The sequence below is a fragment of the Pleurodeles waltl genome, chromosome 6, assembly GCF_031143425.1.
Source record: "Pleurodeles waltl isolate 20211129_DDA chromosome 6, aPleWal1.hap1.20221129, whole genome shotgun sequence".
Taxonomy (NCBI): Eukaryota; Metazoa; Chordata; class Amphibia; order Caudata; family Salamandridae; genus Pleurodeles; species Pleurodeles waltl.
Window position 1 is genome coordinate 848,152,628 of NC_090445.1, and position 20,881 is coordinate 848,173,508.

The 20,881-nt window shown below is 43.8% G+C and overlaps 1 protein-coding gene across 1 annotated transcript in view; it reads right to left on the bottom strand.

Annotated features, from left to right (window-relative positions):
* Positions 1-20,881, bottom strand: part of LOC138300331 (zona pellucida sperm-binding protein 2-like) — a 358,889-nt gene that overhangs the window by 321,176 nt on the left and 16,832 nt on the right. The window contains exon 3 of the mRNA XM_069239568.1: positions 14,638-14,724. Within this exon, the coding sequence (XP_069095669.1) occupies positions 14,638-14,724 (87 nt within the window). The remainder of the gene's footprint in view (positions 1-14,637; positions 14,725-20,881) is intronic.

A 20,881-nucleotide genomic window follows, 5' to 3' on the forward strand; every position in this document is an offset into this window, starting at 1 on the left:
AGACTCCATTTTGGACAACACCCTGATGCCCTTTTCTCTATCTGAGAGAAAGAGACTTTAAGAATTCTCACCCTAGAGACTTTAACTTTGATTTGCCCCCGTCTTGCCCATGCAGTAACTTTGCCCCATTCTCCTTTCCGCTGCAAGGAAGCTTGCCTTAACCTTGCCCCTTTGAAACTTGCCCCATGCTGATCAACCGGTACCTGAAGGACGAAGACTGTTCTTGAATGCTGATTGTATTTGGTAAATATGAAAGGATAAATGTATTATGCATTGCGTTTTTCCTTTTAGGTACCAACTGCTATTTTGATAGGGTCCTAGCTAGAAGTTTTCCAAATTTGTGTTGACTAAATTCGTTTTGCATGAAGTCCCACATGCCAATGCTAATTAGAGGTTAGGCGAGGTATTCATTTAATGTATCATGAAGAATTGAAATCTTGTTATGCTGACCGAATGTATGCAATTAGTCAAATACAGTTACTCACATTGGTGATTTGCATTGCTATAACAGAGTGTATCATCGTTCAGATTTTGCGTAGATTGCGTTTCTTCCGCCGTTATGGACAGCTAGTAATGTTCATATACATATATCAATTGGTTTTGAGACATATATACATTGTGCTAGCTTTGTTAATATAGGGAAATAAATTCACTAACTTTTAATAAACTGGTGTGGTTATTCATGACTGAAAGGTCATGGTGCGCCGAAATACCAACTGTTATTGATTTCTGATGTGTTATATTGATCAATTAATTGAGTATTAATTACCGATTTCAGTAGTTGATTATTGATCTGAGTGACTTGACTAATGAGGATGAGGAGAGCCCGACTCGGTTAAAAGATTCACCGACCTCCTACGTGTCCAGGTACAGGTAATTTATAAGGGCTGGACGCGTTATCACGGCCTAACAGTCCCCTTCGATTCTCATGTAATTTGTAACCAATTATTTCATACTAAAATCCTATTTATTCATGCATAGTTTTTTTTGTAATAACTTACTTTCACAGTTACCAACATACTAATAAGTCATTAAAGAATAAGGGACATCGATAGGTTTCCAAAAATCACACCCCACAAGTTCTAACTCCCACTTATACTGAGGACATATTGTTAATAAGATGTTAGACAGATTGACTTCTCATACATTAACAGTCACGACAACCAAATCCCCCCCCCCTCCCTGAAATGTGCAATGCTATTGAGAACGTAATATTCAAATTATATAGCACTACGCACATTTCGTCACTGGAGATAAAATAGTCAATGTGTGTGACAAATTCGGAGTATCCCGAGGTCAATGCCTTGCACCCATAAATTGGGGAGTGTCATTCCCTCCTTACGATAGGTAGGAGTCGCCCACCCCAGTCAGCATCTCGTTCGATCTTGCTAGATAGGCTTGATATGGTCTCCATATATTGTGCTGGCAAATGTTCATTGTAAGTGTCCGAATGTAGATTACAATAGGCCCTATCACTGTGCCACTCCTGTACTGTAGTCAGACCCTGCACCCAGCCCATTGCCACCCTGCACTTTGCCAGCATCAAACCTATAGCAGTCAGTCTCCTGGTAGCACTGGTTACATTTTTGTCATATCCCGTAATGCCAGTAGCGGGTCTGGGTCCAGGCACTCCCCCCACAATGTAACCCAACTCGCAGAACAGCACACCAGAACCCTGATACTCCCGGACAATTCCAAGCCAAATGCACAAATCGGCATCTGGCTCTGCATCATGGTCATTTCGCATGGTGGTGAGCAGAAATATCAGACTTATCCCATTTCACTCCCATACCAGCATGCCCCCCCAAATGGCGCCACTTCCCTCAGCAACAGGGTTAAATTGCACGCAGGTTCTCCAACATACAGCAAGATATTGTCCGCATATGCTGGGACTGTGTAATGAGGGAAATGAAGGCCTGTGGGAGTTATTATGCCCGAAGTGCACGTCAACAGCTCTGCAACCAGCGCATAAAGCAGTGGGGAAAGACAGCAGCCCTACCTAGTGCCTGTAGAGTAATCCGACCAATTGATCTATCCCAATCAGGATAGAGCAAACAATTAAAATCACCACCCCAAAGCTTTGGCAGGTCATCCCATTGATGTAGTTGCTGTTAGTGTGCAAAAAAAATGAGGGTCATTTTAATTAGGGCTGTATACACCGACAGAGGACCACTAAGTCTTCCTTGCATCATTTAGAGATTATGTATTTGCCACCTGTGTCTGCACTGAGCTCCCGTAGACGGATCCCTGAACCCCTCCGTACCCAAATAAGTACCCCTCCTTCCATACCCAGATAAGTATGCCCCTTGCATGCAACGGAAAACCTGCTGCATAGCACTGCCCCTCCATCCTGTGCTGCACTAAGACACGGCTTCCTACTGCTAAATGCATTTCTTGCAACAAAGCAAGATCAACTTTGTCTCTGCCAGTAAGCTATCACTTTGCTTGCGTATCTTCTTATTGTCATTGAGTCCATGGACACTCCATGTGATTGCTCTCAGAAGCCAGGTTCCAGATAGGGCAACCTCAGTTCGTTTTTTTTTACTGTTTTTGCTGTTACAACCGACAGATGTTTGGTCTATACTATTGGAAGGCCCGATCAGGTAGCTATGCGCTATATTGCGGAAAAAAAAAAAAAAACTTTTCAATGTGGTTGAAGTCTGGGAGTTGATTTCACGAGGATAGAGGATATAGCCCCAAACAGGACCTATCAGACTGAGGCTGTAGTCAAAGGGCCCAAAACAAAATTAAGAGCTTACTTCCTACCTGAATGCCTCCGGACTCTTACATGACAATCCTGCTGTCCAACTAGTCAACATTCAAGAATCCAAGACCAGTAGTAGCTGGTTTAGAAATTTACAGAGCACATAGTCTAATACTCCAAAAAGCAAGGCATAAGGACGACAGAATTTATGAACACCCAGTAATGAAATCCTCCATGTTTGTATGACGGGAAGAGAGGGCATCCTGAAGAACAAGAATAACTGCATGGCAAACCGAGAAATGCCATGTGCAAAAGATAATTCAAAAGCCAACCCTGGTATAAGGGGCTGGTGACAGTTGCAGGTGTCGACAGTTGGTCTGCACAACCTCAGTTACTGGCAGAAATGCCAACTCGGATGCAAAGTCCCTGAGGATCATCTCAGTGGAGGAGCCACCTCTTGCCCCCTTTTGCCACATGGCTGTGGGCATTTTCCTAAGGACACTAAAAGATCGATAATAGCAATCTACTTGTATGACCAGTAATAACTAGCAGGGGTGCTATGTGGGAAGCTCTCAGTGCAGTTTTTTTCTTCCCAGGTAACTTACTTCACTGTTCTCACAAATCAATTTAAGAGAGCAAATAGAGTACCAGAGATGGAGTTTCTAAGCAATTTCGCATGGTACAAGCTATCCCTCCCCCATTCTCTTCCATTTTTCTTTGATCTAACTTTTTTTTGTATGTTCTAAAATGTTTATGATACTGCTTGGATGAAGCACATTGTGGCAATGCCCAGAAGAATGGTGAATCAGTCCCTGCCCCAACTATAAAAAAAAACCACTATGAACTATTGCTCGTGATTTTTTTTTGTTTGTTGTCAAAGTGAACATAATAACTGAAAAGAAACTTTGGCGTTTACCCCCAAATAATGGTTATAGTGACTTCATACGAGACTAAAGAGAATATAAGTGTTCTTGGATGCCGCAGCATCAAACATTTCAACGACTCAAAGCACATAATACAAGATCACCTAAAACATTAGCGTACAGCAAGCCCTTCTAAAAAGGCACAGGATAAGGATACAGGACTAAACAGCGCAGAGTGGTGCAGTTTGTATTCCCACAAGAAAAATTAGGGAGGCTGGGAATCACAAAAGCTCCTGAACACGTGCAGAGGCTAGTAATATGGTACACCGTGTTCCTCTTATGCTAGAGGATTGCTCGAGCTTGGTTTTCCATATTGTTAAATGAGAAAACATATGGAGACAGGACAAGTTGAATGGTTGCCCCTCTTACTTTGATCTATAGCTATGCACTGTGTTGTGTCCGTCTTAATTTGTACATTTGAGATTGCCATTACAGGATTATTTTACAATTTATATAGCGTTTACTATGCCCATGTGAGGCACTGACGCGCATACCTACATGGGCGCCAAGCTAAGCAGTATGCTTGGAAGAGGTGTTGTGATCCATGTGAGCTGTGATTCAATGCCATGTGTGATGACAAGAGGTGCAGATATGGTGTTTGCATAGCAGTGTGCCGGATGACGAGGTCTAGAACAGACGCTGGGTTGATATAACAGGCATCTATTGCTTTTTTCTTCGAATTCCAGCTTTTCCATGGTAATGACAGTTTAGCTGTATACAGTTGGACAGCAAACACGTTTACCCACTTGACGGCGTGCAAGCCTCTTTTTTGGTATCCCCCCCCCCCCCCCCCCCAGGCTGATTGAGACTGCTGTAGTTTCCCAATATTTTATATGGACTGGTCTTACTGGTTCATAAAGCGTCATCCCATCGGTGAGTGATTTCACACACAGGCTGTTGGTAGGTAAGAGACAGAACGCCCCCTTAATTGGCCTAAGTGATCGAGAACAGCAAGTGGTCGGTTTCGTGAGAGCGTAGCTGGAGGCTTATTTTCTGAATTCAGCTATTTACTGCAGTCTTATCAGTGCTTCAGTCTTGCGGTCTACGTAATTTAATTCACTGTAGCCTTCTTCACTCTAACCCAGCATACGCAGTAACCAGCTGTGGCTATTTTACAAATAAAGATTATGAATTATGGTTTTACCCGACTTTATCGGGGAGATGCAAGCGAGTATATTGGATTTGCAATATTCACATAAAGAATGTATTTGTTTAAAGAGGCATAGAAATGGCTCTCGGATATCTGGCAAAGAACAGAGTGAAGCACAACCAGCAAATTCATACATCAGTAAAAACAGAGGCTGTTCACTCCTTGTTTAAGGTAATCAGGACACAATCTGCTTGAGGCACCGATTCCAGGTGTGCCGACTGACTCGCAGAAATGAACTTGAAATAGATTCCTTTGCAAGACTCCGCATGAATGTCAAGAGGGTGACGGGAGCGTACATGCCACACTTTAAAAGAGGAAAGTGGGGGATTAAAATAAATATATAAAAGAGACGGATGTGTCTTTGACATCTAATTTAGCAGATTCAATTTCAGACGGGAGACAGCCAAAATTAAGCCATTGTCGGCTTAAAAACAGTCTCCCACCTGAATTGGGTCTACTGGCATGTATTTAGGACAAGGTGGACATTCTTAAATGTGTGGTTTGGCACAGCTCTATAGTATCAATTTTTGAAAATGCTTCTTTGTATTTCGCTGTCCCATCTATCTCACCCCATCCTCCTCCATATTGGTTGCACAGCTGGAGTTTGTAGTGTTGGAGTAGTGTTAGAAATGAGGTTTCTACTTGGCAGTAGTTTGCACCCTGTCCAAGTAGGGCCCCTCGCTCTAGTCGGGGTAATTGAGCCACACAGCTAAGCCCTACTCACCCTCTTGGTAGATTTGCTCAAGCACTCGAGCTCATCACAGAGGCAGTGTCTTAAGTATTTGTACTTGTGCACTGTTACATGGGGGAACCACCACAAAAGTACTCCACACCAGTTTAGAAAAATAGCCAATATTGGAGTAAAACAACCAAAATGACAAAAATCCAACATGCACGAGTAAATATATGAATTTCCAAATAATACATCTTATTAAAGCACTTCGAAACACAATTGCTCCAACTGGGGCTATCACGGCAACTTGGAGTCGTTACCAACAGTCCAACACCACTTGCGAGGACCGGTCATGGAGTTGCAGTGGCCCCAGGTACAGTACTTTGGGAAATGAGGAAACAAAGACATTGCATGGAGTCAGGGAGGTGTCACCAGAGCTGGTGCGGCATTGGTTCCTTTCTGATACTGGGTAGGTGAGGCAACAGTTCCTTACTGCTACACAGGGGAGGTGAAGCATTGGTTCCTTACAGTTGCAGGGGAGGTGATGCGGCAAAGGCGAGGCATCAGTTCCTTAGGACAAGGCAGGGGGTTGATGAATCCAGCAGGTCAAGTTGAGGCGTCAACTTTATGGTGCCACATACTGTGGCAGAATCCGGTGTCGTGGACGCTGGCAACATGGTACTCGTGCTGTGGCGGGACTTCAGAGGCACTGTGGTGGAGTTCAACCTACAATGTCAGTTGCAGTCATTGCACTCGGAGGGTACCACGGCTCTGGTGCAGCACACGGCATTGAGTCAGACAGCAGTGCTGGTTCAAAAGTCGCTCTGGAGTCTGTGCTTGGGTTCTTAGTTGCACCAAAACTCACTCCCAAGGGCTGAATTTTTCACCACTTGGCAAGTCAGGACGCTCAGCAAGGGAGCCAAGGTGCTGGCAGATGAAGTTTTTGATGTCCCAGAGACTTAACATGAGGCAAGCTCAGAACAAGCCCTTGGAGAACCTTTATAAGAAGATGTAGAATGCAAAGTCCAGTCCTTTCACTCTCAGAAAAGCAGCAGTCCAGCACAAGAAAGCAGGAGCAACAAGCAGAGTGAGTGTCCTTCCTATGGCTTCCAGTTCTTCCTGGCAGAATGTATTCAGACCAGAAGGATTTTAACTGGTGTCAGGGGTCCAGTACGTATACCCATTTCTGTCTTTCAAGTAGGCAAACTTCAAAGAGAAGTCTTTGTAGTGCACAAGGCCCTGCTGTTCCCTGCCCTGGCCCAGGACACACTCCAAGGGTTTGGAGACTGCTTTGTGTAAGAACAGGCACAGCCCTAGTCAGGTCCAAGTGTCTGCTCCTCCCACCACTCTAGCTCAGGAAGACCCATCAAGAAATGCAGGACACACCTCAGCTTCGTGTGCGACTATCTAAAGTGAATTCACAAATAAACAAAGTGTCATCCTGACCCAGACGTGGATTCCACAGATAGGCACAGAATGGTTAAGCAAGAACATGGCCATTTCCTAAAAGTGGCATTTTCAAACTTACAATTCCAAAACCAACTTCACCAAAAGGTGTATTTAAGTTGTGTATTCAGAGACCCCCAAACTTAATTTCTCCATCTGCTCCCAATGGGAAATTAAACTTAAGATGTTTCTGGCAATCTCATTGTTACCCTATGGGAAAGATAGTCGCTGCAATAGTGAAAACCTAGTTTAGCAGTATTTCACTATCAGGACATGTAAATCATACCAGTACATGTCCTACCTTTTATATACACCATACCCAGCCCATAGGGCTGCCTTGGGCCTACTTTAGGGTACTGTGTAGTTCATAAAAGGGAAGGTTTGGGCCTGGTAAGTGGGTGCACTTGCCAGGTCGACAAGACAGTGTAAAACGACACACACAGGTACAGCAATGGCAGGCTTGAGAAATGCTTGCAGGGCTTCTCATGTGGTAGGCACAATCCGTGCTGCAGGCCCACCGGTAGTTTGATTTACTGGCTCTGGGTACACCTGGTACCCCATACTAGGGACTTACTAGTAAATCAAATATTGCAATTATGAATAAACCAATCACCAATACATTTGAGTACTAAAGCCAGCAACAACAAAAAAAAAAAAAAAAAATCTGTACAGGATCAAAAACGAGGTCAAAAGCAAAAGGTTTGGGAATAACCCCTGCAAAAAGGGCCATTTCCAGCACCACCCCCTCCCAGCCTAAAGCCATGGTAGGATGATTAATACCTTGCTGAACTTTCCTGCTTAGAGCAATAGAACCTGGACAATGGGCCACTACTGCAGGGGCCCTTGCCAGTTCTATGCCTGAAACCTCTGTCCACACTCAGGGCCCACTGAACTAGCCCAGGGCAAACCCATCTCGTCTGTGGACTCCATCTGTGCAGCACTACCTACTGGGATGCATACATGAGCGAGGTAAGGTTGACAGTACCGCCACATCCAAAAGTATGTGGCTCATTCCACCCCTTGGGTCCGACTTTGGTCCCCAACTCAGGGAAAACTGACCACAAGGACAACCAACAGAGGCCACTGACAGCTGTCAGGAGCCAGGCCCCAGGCCATCCCTGGGTCTTTAGCATCTGTGGTTTAGAAATGTGGTGGCAGTAGCACCAGGTGCCTTGCACCCTTTTTCCACTTCACCTTCCACCAGTTCAAGGGTGGTATCCCGAGACTGGTGACTCAACTAATTGTCTCTACCCTCAGGCTGAGCAGAGGACAGGGTGGGCTCTCCATTCCCCTCCTGTCCCTCTTGCGGAGGTTCTGTACCTTCCGCTTTGGAGTGGTACCCCCAGCAAACAACTGTTAGAGCACCTTTGGTACAGTCCCTCCCAGTTCCCCAGAATGCAGGCTACGAGCATCTGGGGACTAACTATGACCCGCTACGCACCCAGCCAATGTACTGCTCTGGGGAAACTAGTCTTCCCACAACCATGGTCTGGCTAGCCCCAGTCTTAGAGCAGTGACTGGGCCCACCATCCTCTTTCACCTGGGGGAAGTTACTCACTACACCACCTCCCACCCTCTGGGATTACCAACACACCCTCAGAGCTCACCTCCCAACTAAGATTACAGCAAAGTCTATGACCCCACCCCTAGGGAATACCTCCCCTTGAAGCCAAATTGTCTGGCCACCAGTGGGGGTTTTCTTAGGATAGAGTTCCCTTTCTTGTGTGCTTACAACACAAAGCAACAGGGTTGCAAATGGGGCACCCTGGGTCATCACCCACCAGAACCTCCCTTCGTCAATAGGGACACAGGAACCTTTCTCTCCCTTAAGTTGAGACCTGTGTGTCGCCCTTGAGCTCATTTCTTCTTCTATTGAGGACCCTGCCAACCACTGGCTGAATCTCCCACATATAACTTCTTTTGGACCCTGTTGCTGAGCCAGCGGTCCACCTCCTTAGCAAGCTTCCTGGTGTCAGTAAGCTTGCCGTCAATCAGGTGATGGCACAGCTATGGAAAACAGTTAGACAACTGCTATCATGCAATCAAATTGTATAGCCCCTGCTAATGTGTTACACTGCTGCCCTTGACTCAACCACAGAGTGCTCTACAGAATGAATAAACATACTCCACCCAAGTTTGAGAACCAGGTTTAGCACTCTGCCTAAACTTTATCCGCCAACTTTCTGGGGTGAGACCATACCTCCTGGTCAGGGTGTCTTTCATGGAAGGGTACCTCATATGATCCTCTGGATCCATTTGCAACAAAGTGTCCCTCCACTGAAGTACTTTCAAAGGCCTGACAACTAATCTCTTTCAGGGACCCTGTGCACCCTCAGTGCCCAGTTATAACCTGTTAACCTCCCATAGTGGTTTGTGGGAAATTGCATAGATCAGTGGTTATCTTCCCCTCAGACCACACTGTAGAACTGAGATATCTGTGCTGGACCTGCTCTTTAGATCCAGCTCCTTCAAGCTCAGCTAGAGTTAAAAAAACATTTTCTTCTTCTCTATGGCAATATTCTCTCTTCCTATTTTGAAGATTGCTAGTCCCAACTGGTGCTCCTGGTCATTCTTCAGCTTGAGCTTCTCCAGCTTCATTCAGAGTCTGCTAGTCTCCTGCCTGTCCTCCAGCTCCTCTGGGGTCAGACATCTTGAGGAAATACTGCTGCTGGGAGGTGCCTTCTTCCCAGGCACAGCCCGATTCTCCACAAAATCATGCAGGTTCTGCTCCTCTCCCTCTACAATAGCATTCTCCTCCTGTGTGCTCATCAGCCTCCTTTGCTGCCAACCATGCGCTCAGGGCCTTTGGCAGCTCCTCATTAGTGAGGGCTTTAATAGGACATTTGAGCTCCTTGCAAAATGTTTTGATCTGAGGCACTGAGTTGGTTTCCAGCCTCTCCTGCTCAAACACCAGCTATGCATCTCCAACTGATGGCTCACCAGATTGCAACAATTGTAAATCAAACTCAAAAGTTCCAAAGAGAGAAAAATCAAAACCAGTATGTTGGGGTGTAATAGTCTGCAAAATGGACGTAGTGTACACCAATCACTGTATGTAAAGTACAATTGCAAGTCCTACCCTCACCACTGATTACCAATGTTAGAAATGGGGTCTCTAGTTGGAAGTGGTTTGCATCCTGTCCAAGTAGGGATTCTTACTTAGTCCGTGTAAGGAAGCCACAGCTAAAATAACCCCTGCTCATCCCCTTGGAAGCTTGGCTCAAGCAGCCAGGCTCATCTCAGACGCAATGTGTAAAGGATTTGTACACACAAACGTTTAGAAAAAATAGCCAATATTTATTGGAGTAAAACAAGACCAAAACAAAAATCCAACATAACAGGAAAAGATACAAATTTTCAAAGATTACATCTTAGTTAAGTGCTTAGAAACAAGATAACTCCAAAAGGAGCTATCACGGCACCTTTTCAGGGTAATTCCCAACAGTGACAACTTGCAAGGCAGTCTGGGCTGGTCACGAAGTCGCACAGACACCAGGTACAGTACCTTGTAAAATGGTGAGAAAACAAAAAGGCACTGTACAGAGTCGGAGGTGAGGCGTCGCCAGTGCAGCATCAGTTCCTTACTGCTACCAGAGAGGTGAGGTGTTGGTTCCTTACAGTTGCAGGGGAGGTGATGTGGTGTTGCTGGTGAGGCTTTGGTTCCTTATGACAAGTTGGGGGTCAATGAATCCAGCAGGTCAAGATGACAGGCATAGACTTTAAAGTGTTGTGTTCACACCACAGGACCAAAGGTGCTGCAGCAGTGTCGGTGGCACAGCTCTCGGTACTCATGCTAAAGTAGGGCTTTGGAGGTGCTTCCACAGCAGGCCTACATCATCTGTCACAGTTGTTGCACTCCACGGCTCTGGTGCAAGCAGCAGCATGGAGTTAGAAACGAGCGTTGATTCCAAAATTGCTCTGGAGTCTATGTGCTTGGTTTCTTCTTGATTGCACTTTACACAAAGGGAGAGTATGTGGGAGCAAGAGGAACACACACCGTACTCTACTCCCAAAAAACAATACTAAATCACAAATGAGAGTACAGGGGTTCTTGTAACGTGAGCCGGTCGTAGTGTATCAATTGTGACACTAGACCACTCGTATACCTCGACTAGAGGTGAAATGTGGGTGAGCGGTGGAGTGGTGTATGGTCTGAGGGGGGGGGGGGATTTCCTTTACGGACTAGGTGGTCTCACACACTATATAGTGTCATGCTTTATCATATGGCCACCTACCCTCACCCAGGTAGGACAGTGCCACCTGGGCGGACTCAACCTCACTGTTAAAGGAACAGGAGGGAGTGCGTAAATTTAATTTCTGGAAAATGGGATCCAGCTATGCTAGGGAAATAAAAACACCTACTCAGATAGCCGGGTAAATTTAATAAAGGGTTCTGTGTGGTGTGATTAAAAAGGAAAGGGGAACCGGTGTGAGAGCAAGGACTCACAAGGTCACCTATCTAAAAGGAGTAGCCAACAGGTTTCTGCCCTTGTACTTGAGCTATGGAGGGTCTCTGGGCATTCATCAGGGCGTTGGATCCCTGTTGCAATTGCTTCTTAAGCGCTGCAGAAATAATCATATTAGAAAGGGGTAGAGGAAGGGCCTACCTTAACCAAGGGAATACCTGGGGAGGACCCTAACACTTGAGGCTAGTGGCCTCTGGTATCCTGGAGAGGGAGGGTCCCCTTATAGTCAGACTTGCAGCAAAGGTGGGCGCTCTCTGTGCGCCTATACCGACCTCTCCTTCAGGACCGCTTGAAGGTTCTTCTTCATTGCATCACAACTCACTCCCAAAGGCCCAGGGACTGGATTTGGCACCAGTTGGCAAGTCAGGACTCAGCAAGGGAGCTCAGGTGCTGGCAGATTCATTCTTTGATGTTCCTGAGACTTAACAGGAGGGAATCTCAGTCCAAGTTCTTTGAGAACCTTTGGAAGCAGAGTGTTAGAAAGCAAAGTCCAATCCTTTCACTCCCAGGACAGAAGCAGCAGACTAGCACAGCAAAACAGGCAGAGCAGTCCCTCCTACAGCATCCAGCTCTTCTTCCCAGCAGAATGTCCTCAGTCCAGAAGGATTCTAGCTTTGTGGTGTCAGAGGTCCAGTACTTATATCCATTTCTGTCTTAAGTAGGCAAACTTCAAATAGAAGTGTTTGTTGTGCACAAGACCCAGTCTTTCCCTGCCCTGGCCCAGAGACACTCCAGGGGGTGGATACTGCTTTGTGTAAGGCCAGGCACAGCCCTATTCAGGTGCAAGTGTCAGCTCCTTCCACCACTCTAGCTCAGGAAGGCCCATCAGGAAATGCAGGCCACACCTCAGCTCTGTGTGACTGTCTAGAGTGCATGCACAAACAGCCCAACTGTCATCTTGACCCAGATGTGTATTCCACTACCAAGGAAAGGCACAGAATGGTTAAGCAAGAAAATGCCCACTCTGAGTTTTTGAATTGTAAATTTGAAAATACCACTCAGAGACCCCAAACACCCTGTCTCCATCTGCTCCCAATGGGAAGTTACATTTAAAAGATCTTTCAAACCAATCCCCATCTAACCCTATGAGAGAATTAGTCCTTGCACTAGTGAAAACCAAATTTAGCAGTATTTCAGCATCAGGACAAGCAAGCCACACGGGTACATGTCCTACCTTTTAAATACACAGTACCCTGCCCATGGGACTGCCTTGGGCCTACTTTAGGGGTGATGTATACATACTAAAAAGGGAAGGTTTGGGCCTGGCAAGTGGGTGCACTTGCCAGGTTGACATGGCAGCATAAAACTGCCTACACCAGCACAGCAATGGCAGGCCTGAGACATATCTGCAGGGATACTCACCTGGGTGGCATAATCAGCGCTCCAGGTCCACAAGTAGAATTTGATTTGCAGGCCCTGGGCACACCTGATGCACTATACTAGAGGCATACTAGTAAATCAATGCCAATAATGGATAAACCAATCACCAATACATTTTAGACAGAAAGCACTTTCACTTCTGCACTGATCAGCAGTGGTTAAGTGCCCAGAGGCCTAAGGCCAGTGAAAATGACATTCTGCACAGTAACAAAAACAGGTCCGAAGCAAAACTTTGGGGATAACCCTGCAAAAAGAGCGATTTCCAACAAGTAGCTAAAGAGTAAAACAAATACTTCTATTTGATGATGCAGACGAAACTTTTTCCTAGGTGGCAAAGTATGCAACTGACTTTACAATCTGCTATTTGGTTTATGTGTTTTGCCATTAGATAGGGAAACAAAGACCCTCCAGAGTAACAAAGTATCAAAGCTAACCTCGGAAAAATCAGTTTATTAAACACAAGAGAAAATAGTAAACTGTTAACAAATAACGCATGATTTAGATGCTACCATGAAGGTACTATAATTTATATTTGAATACTCATACAGGAGGGCTACAAGCTCATCTATGGAAAAATCTGAAATTTTAGGAGTGTCCAACGTTTAGAACTACAAAAGTTAATATATGAAGGGAGGGTTACACAGTCAGGACTTCAAATTTGCTTCTCATAGCGACTGTCCTCAAGTTTACAATGATGGCCTGGAAAGATTTACTGCACTTAAAGCAGAATTATGAAAGTTGGACTGGTGTAGAGGATAGACAACCTATTCAAAAATATCAGCCTGTACTCTAAAATACCTGCGTAGTAAATAAAGTAAAGTTTATGAGTCTACTCGTGATACTATATAAAGTGATTTATTCCTTTGATTGTTTTGAAAAATTACAATTACTAAATTCAATAGTAGAGATGGGCTCTAGTTCAACCCAAGTGTAAAGTGTTTACTTAAGTATGCTAGGCTGTTCAAGCAGCTGCCTTCTGTGGTTTATGGAAAACATGGTTGGTTGTTAATATCAATAATATAAAGGAAAACAACAATTGGAAGGAAAACCTTCCACACCAAAAAATGAGTCATTTATGACCCCTCAACAGGGTATGTTTTGCGACAAATCTGCACCGAACCTTTTAGTTTACACGTATATAAATCACATGCATGCCCGGTTCACTCCCTATCCACTAACCTTAGTTTGAGGATTGCTTGAACTTAAGCCCCAATGGTCCAGGATTGCCGTTGGAAGCACGTCCAGTCTATACACGATCTCATTAACGACCTTAACCCCGTGAAGTGTCCCCAGGGAGGCCAGCACTACGAGGCAGCGTGGGGTTCCCTACGTCCGCTTTTCCGATGTGGACTACTGACCCCTTACAATATATTTCTGTTTAAGGATGTACATCTCGCGTTTTCTTTTGGAAGCCTCTCACTCCCTTTATCGATTTATTGACTGATGTGTTCCGTTGTCAAGCCAGCATAACTGTTGCTGTGCATACACTATTCCGGCAGCCGCTTCATCCACCCCTTGAGGTATCATTCCCTTTATTCTACTGGATAAAGAGGTCATTGTATATACATGCCTATACTCCCACCAAAGGAGCTCATTAACTTAACCTCGCCTTGTGTGACCGCTAAGCTGTTGGTTGAGTTTCATGTGTTCCTCTATTATGGGTCCGACATGTTGAGAGCCAGCGTTTATATGGCTTCTGGCTGTTGGGTTTAATCGGTGCTATATAATGGCATACAAAAACGGGTAAATAAATGACACCAGAATACATTTCTTTGGTCTGCTACATTAATCATCACATATAGAATGCAACCTTTGTACAACGAACAATTTCTGCAGGTGCTGTATAGAGTACACTTCATATTTAACTTAATTGTCAAATATCATGTGATACATACTTATGATATAGATCTGCTGCCAGGAATAATTTTTAGGCAGTGGGGGAAGCGTGATCCTCACCGAGTCGTTCCAACAAGCAGCCTGACCTAAAATGGAAAAATAAAGAGCGTAACAATGACAGTGGCAGTCATTTATAATCTGATTTCATGTAAATATCTGGAAAGGTTTATTTCTTTAAGAAATATGCATAATTAATATTTCATAAGAATATGTACATTTGCTTTAAGCCTGTTTAACAAATGTATATTTACTTACGATTAAATATATGTGTGTATATGTGAGCATATTTGTACATACAAGTATGTATACATGTGTGTAAATTGTTCTATGATTAAAATGTTCATAGGTCAGTGCATAGTTCAGATAAATTGTTAGATACTCATGAATCCCTGCTTCCATTTTGGCAATCACAATGAGCAGATGTTAACCTTATTTTATCAGCAAGCATTGGGCTATTGAAAACTGAGGAAAGAAAATGTTAGAAAAACCCCACAAATAAATTAACCCCAAATACTGCTAATCTTAAATCTTGATACAACACAATTTAAAACCCCAAATTAGATCCGTTATATTTCCTCACACATATATACCCTATGTATCTACATTTCTATTACTTTAGTCATACTGTACAAGAGGGGGAATACATTAAAAAAAATTCTCTTGTAAGCTTCACTCCTACTAACATCCCCCGGTCAAATCAACTCATACCAGTACTGTACTCATATTTTCCTTTACTTATCCACCATTAATACTTTTGGGTTCTGGAGAAGTGCGCTACTTGCCGAAGAGTGCTTCAACGCCTCGTCAGAGGTCGTAAGCACTATATGCAGTTACAGTTACAATAGACAACATTATGAATATTAAGAGTGTTCAAGATCACTCCACTTCCATCCTTTCCCAGATCCATAGCTTGGGGAGAAAACAGCTGTTTGGCAATTCTCCTTTGGGAAGTTGAGATGAAATGCATGCAACTCACTCTTTTGGAAATGTATGTACATCATACAACAGATTGTATTTTACTTTTCAGAACAGAGCCATACTTCTGTTAGGCAGATTTGCTGAATGTACTGTCACCCCAGGAGGGTAGACTGCCACTCAGCAGGTGTGACTTTAGCTAAACCTAGGGCATGGTGGCACTACTTGAAAATACAGGTCTTCAGCTTCTTGCAGGACTCAAGTAGTGAGGAGGAGGCTCTTGTGTAGTGGAAAGTAGTTTACCATTTTAGAAACTATATACGAGAAGGCTCGAGCAACTGAGCTAGTTGTCCATATGCATGGGATGTCTTCAAGTAGGAGTCAGGATAAATAGTTGTCTGGAAGGTTTGAGACAGCAGATGAGGTATCCAGGATCAGTGGTATGTTGTGCCTTGAAATTGGGGAGGAGTAGTTTCAATTGTGCTCGTTTGTGTATGGGCAGCCAGTGTAGTTACTTCAGGTGTGGTGTGCTTAGAGTGTGGCGCAGAAGGTTGAGTGTGATTATGCCCACAGAGTTCAATGGTCTGCAGTCTTTGGGTGAATTTTTGCCGACTCCAGCAGAGGGTGTACCTACAGTCCAGCTGGTTTGTGACAAGAGCGTGCGAGACAGTTTGATTGGGAGCAATTTAATAACATTCAACAGCATCTCTAGGGTGTGGTAGCGTCTGGCGGTGAGGACATTGACTTGGACAGCCATGTTGAGCTCATGGTCGAGGATGATCCATAAGTTCTTGGCATGGGTGGCCAGTGTTGTCTTAGCTGTCCCATAGTGAACTGCTCTGCTCAAAGATCAGAATACTGGGCTTGTTGGTGTTTAGTTACAGACCGATAGTCTTCATGCAGTGGGCAATTTCAGTCATGTGGCCATTTAACCTGATCCAGGTACTGTGGGTCTTGCCTGAGGGGAGGAGTTGCATCTAAACAGCATAGGGCTGATGTTATGAGGCAGATGCTGAACAGAGAGATCATGAAAGTGCTGAAGGCGGCCAGGCTCAAGCAGGATACTTGCAGAACTCCACATGAGGTTGTAGGAATTAAAGGTGTACGGTGCCAGGCTGCCTGAATGAGTCTTTTCAGTCAGAAGTAGCAGAATGATCAGAGTCCATGTCCATCAATTCCAATTTCGTATTGGTACTGCATGAGAATGGGGAGGGAAACAATATCAAATGCTGCAGAGGTCCCAAAGGATGAGGGCTGTTGTGTCTCCTCTGTCAAGAGGACTACAGATGTCACTCAGGGCCGCAATAAGGGCAGTTTCTGGGCTGTGGTTTTGTCTGAAACCAGACTGAGTTGTGCTAAGGTGTTTTTTGCTCATTGAGGTATTTTGCAAGGTGTCTATTGATGATTTTCTGCAAGACCTTGGCCAGTAATGGTAGTAAGGTAATCAGTCTATAGTTGGCGAGTGTTGGCAAAGGGTTTCTTCAGCAATAGGAGAACCGTTGCAGGTTTCCAAGCATTTGGAGGGTCACAAAAGAAGTGGTTGTGTTCAGAATGGAGGTGACTATTGCACTGATTGATTGTAGTTCTATGAAGTAGGCATGGTGGGGTCAAGGGTCTGACGCACCCACCGCCCCAGTAGATGGACTTTATGGTGGCAACAGTTTCTTCTAGGGTGAAGATGGGGTATGTGGTTTGCACTGGTTCTTTGGATAAGATTGGGAGGAGTTTAGTGAGGTCAGTCTGGTTTATGGTTGAAGTTGCTGTAAATGGTGTTGATATTATTGCTGAAGATTTGAGAAAGATCAATTCAAACACCCCTTGTTGGACCCCTGCAGTGACGGCAGCCTCTGGTGAGGTGAAATCCTTAACTATGGGGAAGATTTACTTGCTTCTTTTGGTACTGGCATTGATGTGATCCACCAGACAGCTCATCTGTTGGTTCAGTCACAGGGAAGATTTGAACATACTTTTGCCTCCATTGTCTTTATTCATTCTCCATTTGTGTATAATGGTGTTTCACCAGTCCGAGTTCCTCCATGTATCAATTGGCCTTAGTCTATATCTTGTTTTATTTTGTGTTTGAGGGGGGAGGCCCATTGAGTCTCTGCAGGAAGTGATTCAGTTGATATTCTTGTTTTGCTTTGGGGAGGCTGTTGCTGTGTTGAAGTCTGTGTTTGTAGCAGTGTTTCAGTCCTTGCCAGTGATGCTGTTCCACTTTTGGCAAGCTGATCTGGCAGTGGTGCGTGTGCATTGGGGATGCTCAACTTTACAAGGGCATGGTCTGTCCAGGAGACCAGTGTTGGCTTGTCGACTGTTGCCCCATTGTAGTGCAAATAGGGTCCAGAATGTAGGAAGGCACCTTCTCATTGGGGAGGCCTAAGCTACTAGGTCTTTGCAAAGTGCTAGTGAGTTGGGGTGGTGAGGTCTTCCAGGAGTAAGTTCAGTTCAATTGTTAGGGTCAAGGTAGAGTGGTGCAACATTGTCTATTATGGGGTCTGCACAGTCCCAGTGGTCTGTACAATGTCACTTAGGGTAAAGTTGGCTGTGACTACGTTTAAACAGGCGATCCTTGTTGGAAAACAAGTCCATGGAGCTGGTGGCATTCTTGTGGATAATGGAGATACCTCCTCAGGGCTAGTGAATTGTGCCAAGCCTGGAGATCTTGGGCTTGGGGGAGAGGAGGCTACAACAGTGGTGCTTTCACAAGAAAGAGCATGCATGTATTAAAAAATTATATTATATATATATATATATATATATAAAAAAATAAAACACACAAGGAAATCACATCATTAATTTAGTCAAGCTACTAGCGGGCTAGCAAAACAAGCATGTATAAATGCAACAGACTTGATCTCTTCTAACCCATTCGTCAGACTCCAGATATTGACAGATTAGTCCATCCTCTGTTGCAGAGAGGGGGCTATTCTACAATTAGAATTACCAAATTCTACAATACTTGATTTTGGTAAAGGCACATTTCTTCAGCTCAGCTGACAACCTGTTCACCACAGTTTCATCATTGACAGCAATGATCGCCACAACAGGCATATTTAAGACTACCACCTCTGGTAAGTCCACGTGGTGGCTATTTAAAATATCTAAGTCGTTGGTCATGTTCATGACAAGATCAACTCTTACAATCCAAATGCAGAATTCCACAAACTCATGGGTGTCCAGCAGAATTCCCTGGTGGTAAGATATTTCTTCCATCCTTCTTCCCTCTTTGCAATGCCAGCGAAAGGGAATCTTTCTGCTTGCCTTTTTTCTCTTCCCCTGCATGGCAAGGACACTTCATTTTATCGGATGACATATCCCTAGTTATTGTCTGGGAAATAAACATTGCTGCACTTAACAGTGCTGCTGCGTGGCAAAAATATCAAACCTAAACAAGCATTGGCAAATCCAAAGGTTCTGGCATTGGCTGCCAGCCTTTCGGCATATTTTTTTAAATGTTTTTTTGCAAATCCTTTGTTTGGAAAGCTGTTGGGCCTTTGTCCAATATAAACAAAAAACATTTTGGGGAGTGTGATTCTATCACGGCTGGAGGATTGGGTGACGGAGGCACAGATTTTATCCCCAATTCAATATGGCTTTAGGCCTGGCCTAGACACGGTGGAATAAGCACTAAATTTGCATCTCATTCTCAGCAAATATGTAATTGCCAAAAACAATCTATCCAGATGGCATTTATTGATCTTTCAAGCGCTTTGATCTGGTAAACCGAGGGAAGCATAGGCAAATTATGGAAACCCTGGGGATTAATATGAACCTGTTGGTGTTAATAGAGTACTTACATATGGATCTAAAGGTTTCAGTTATGTTTGGCTTGCATGGTGAGAGAATCTCCCCTATTCCATCAAGTAGAGGAGTATATACACACACACACACTGATTTGTTAATAAAACATGAGAAGGATTTCCCCAAAATGGGCCAGAGATTGCTCCCAGTTTTATTATACGCAGATGATGCTGTATTAATCATGCACACAGCTAATGGTCTTCAAGGCCTCCTGGATTTCTTTTTTTTTAATTTTATGCAGGACCTTGATTTGAAAGTAAACTATTCAAAGACTTATGTAATGACATGTGGCTCCCAAAATACAAAATCCAAGCACTTCACCATGGGCGGAAATATTAATAAGGTGAAAGACTACTGATATTTAGGTATGCATGCACGTGCCTCTATGCTATGGAACTCTCATTTTAAATTTAATACCTAGCAACTGGTGAGACATAGAAGCGATATTTCGCTTCACCCGCAAATTGGGCCACAGACCAATATCTCAGATTTTAATGCTTTATAATTCTAAGTGTGTATCAGCAGCTACATATGGGGTGGGGCAATGCTAAAGTAAATCTGCTTCAACATATTGAGAATTAATTCGCCCATAGATTACTGATGGTACCCAAGAGCGGAGCAAATATTTGCCACGTGGAACTAGGTTTACGATATATAGAGGACCTGAGGTCTGTTGCCCACCTCTTGTTGTGGATTAAATGCTGGAGAAACCCTGCAGCTAGCCTTGTACAAGATTGTATTACTGATTGCAAAGATGAGACCAGGAATTCTTTTTGATTTGGCCAAGTGTAAGCAAACATCTTTTCAAAATTTGAGGCTTGAGAACATGATTGCGGATCGAGTCTTTGCCGATAAAGGAAGTGGTGAAACAGTATACTGATTAGGTCTTGAACCTTAGATTTCATAGTGCCCTGAAATTGAAGACTTTAACCGTAAGTCCAAATCTCAGCTTTAGTTACTATGGACCTTATCTAACTTGGTTCTTGAGTCCAGTAATATGTTCCCTTTTAATCTTTAGATTAAATTTAATTCACTATAAAGTGCCCTTCTCCAAGCAACAGATTTGGCAAAAAGATTTACCAACTGGTCCTTGTGATGCTTGTTCCAAGCAGAGTACTTGGCACTTATTCTGTACACTTTATACAACTCCCAGATATGCTTTTATATTGCCTCTTTTATGTACATTAAAGCTCACACACTATATTGATGCTATGATATATGTTGAAAAAAACGGTCAACCTCAAACCTGCTATCCTGTATTAATTTTTATTAGATCTGCTATTGCTATCAGGAAACAATATGAATCTGCTGATATAGCTCTATAATAGTTTTAACTTGGAAATAGATATGACTTGAAATCCATATGTGATTTTGATGCAAGTGAGGTTTTGCTATTTTATCTTGGATATTTTTTAAAACTTTATTATACTGTTTTTATAATTTAGTCAAAGGTTCTGGATTATAAGGTTGTTATGAGCTTGCATAAATGTCAAGGGTATTAAGCTTACTATTTTGTTTTAAAATCTA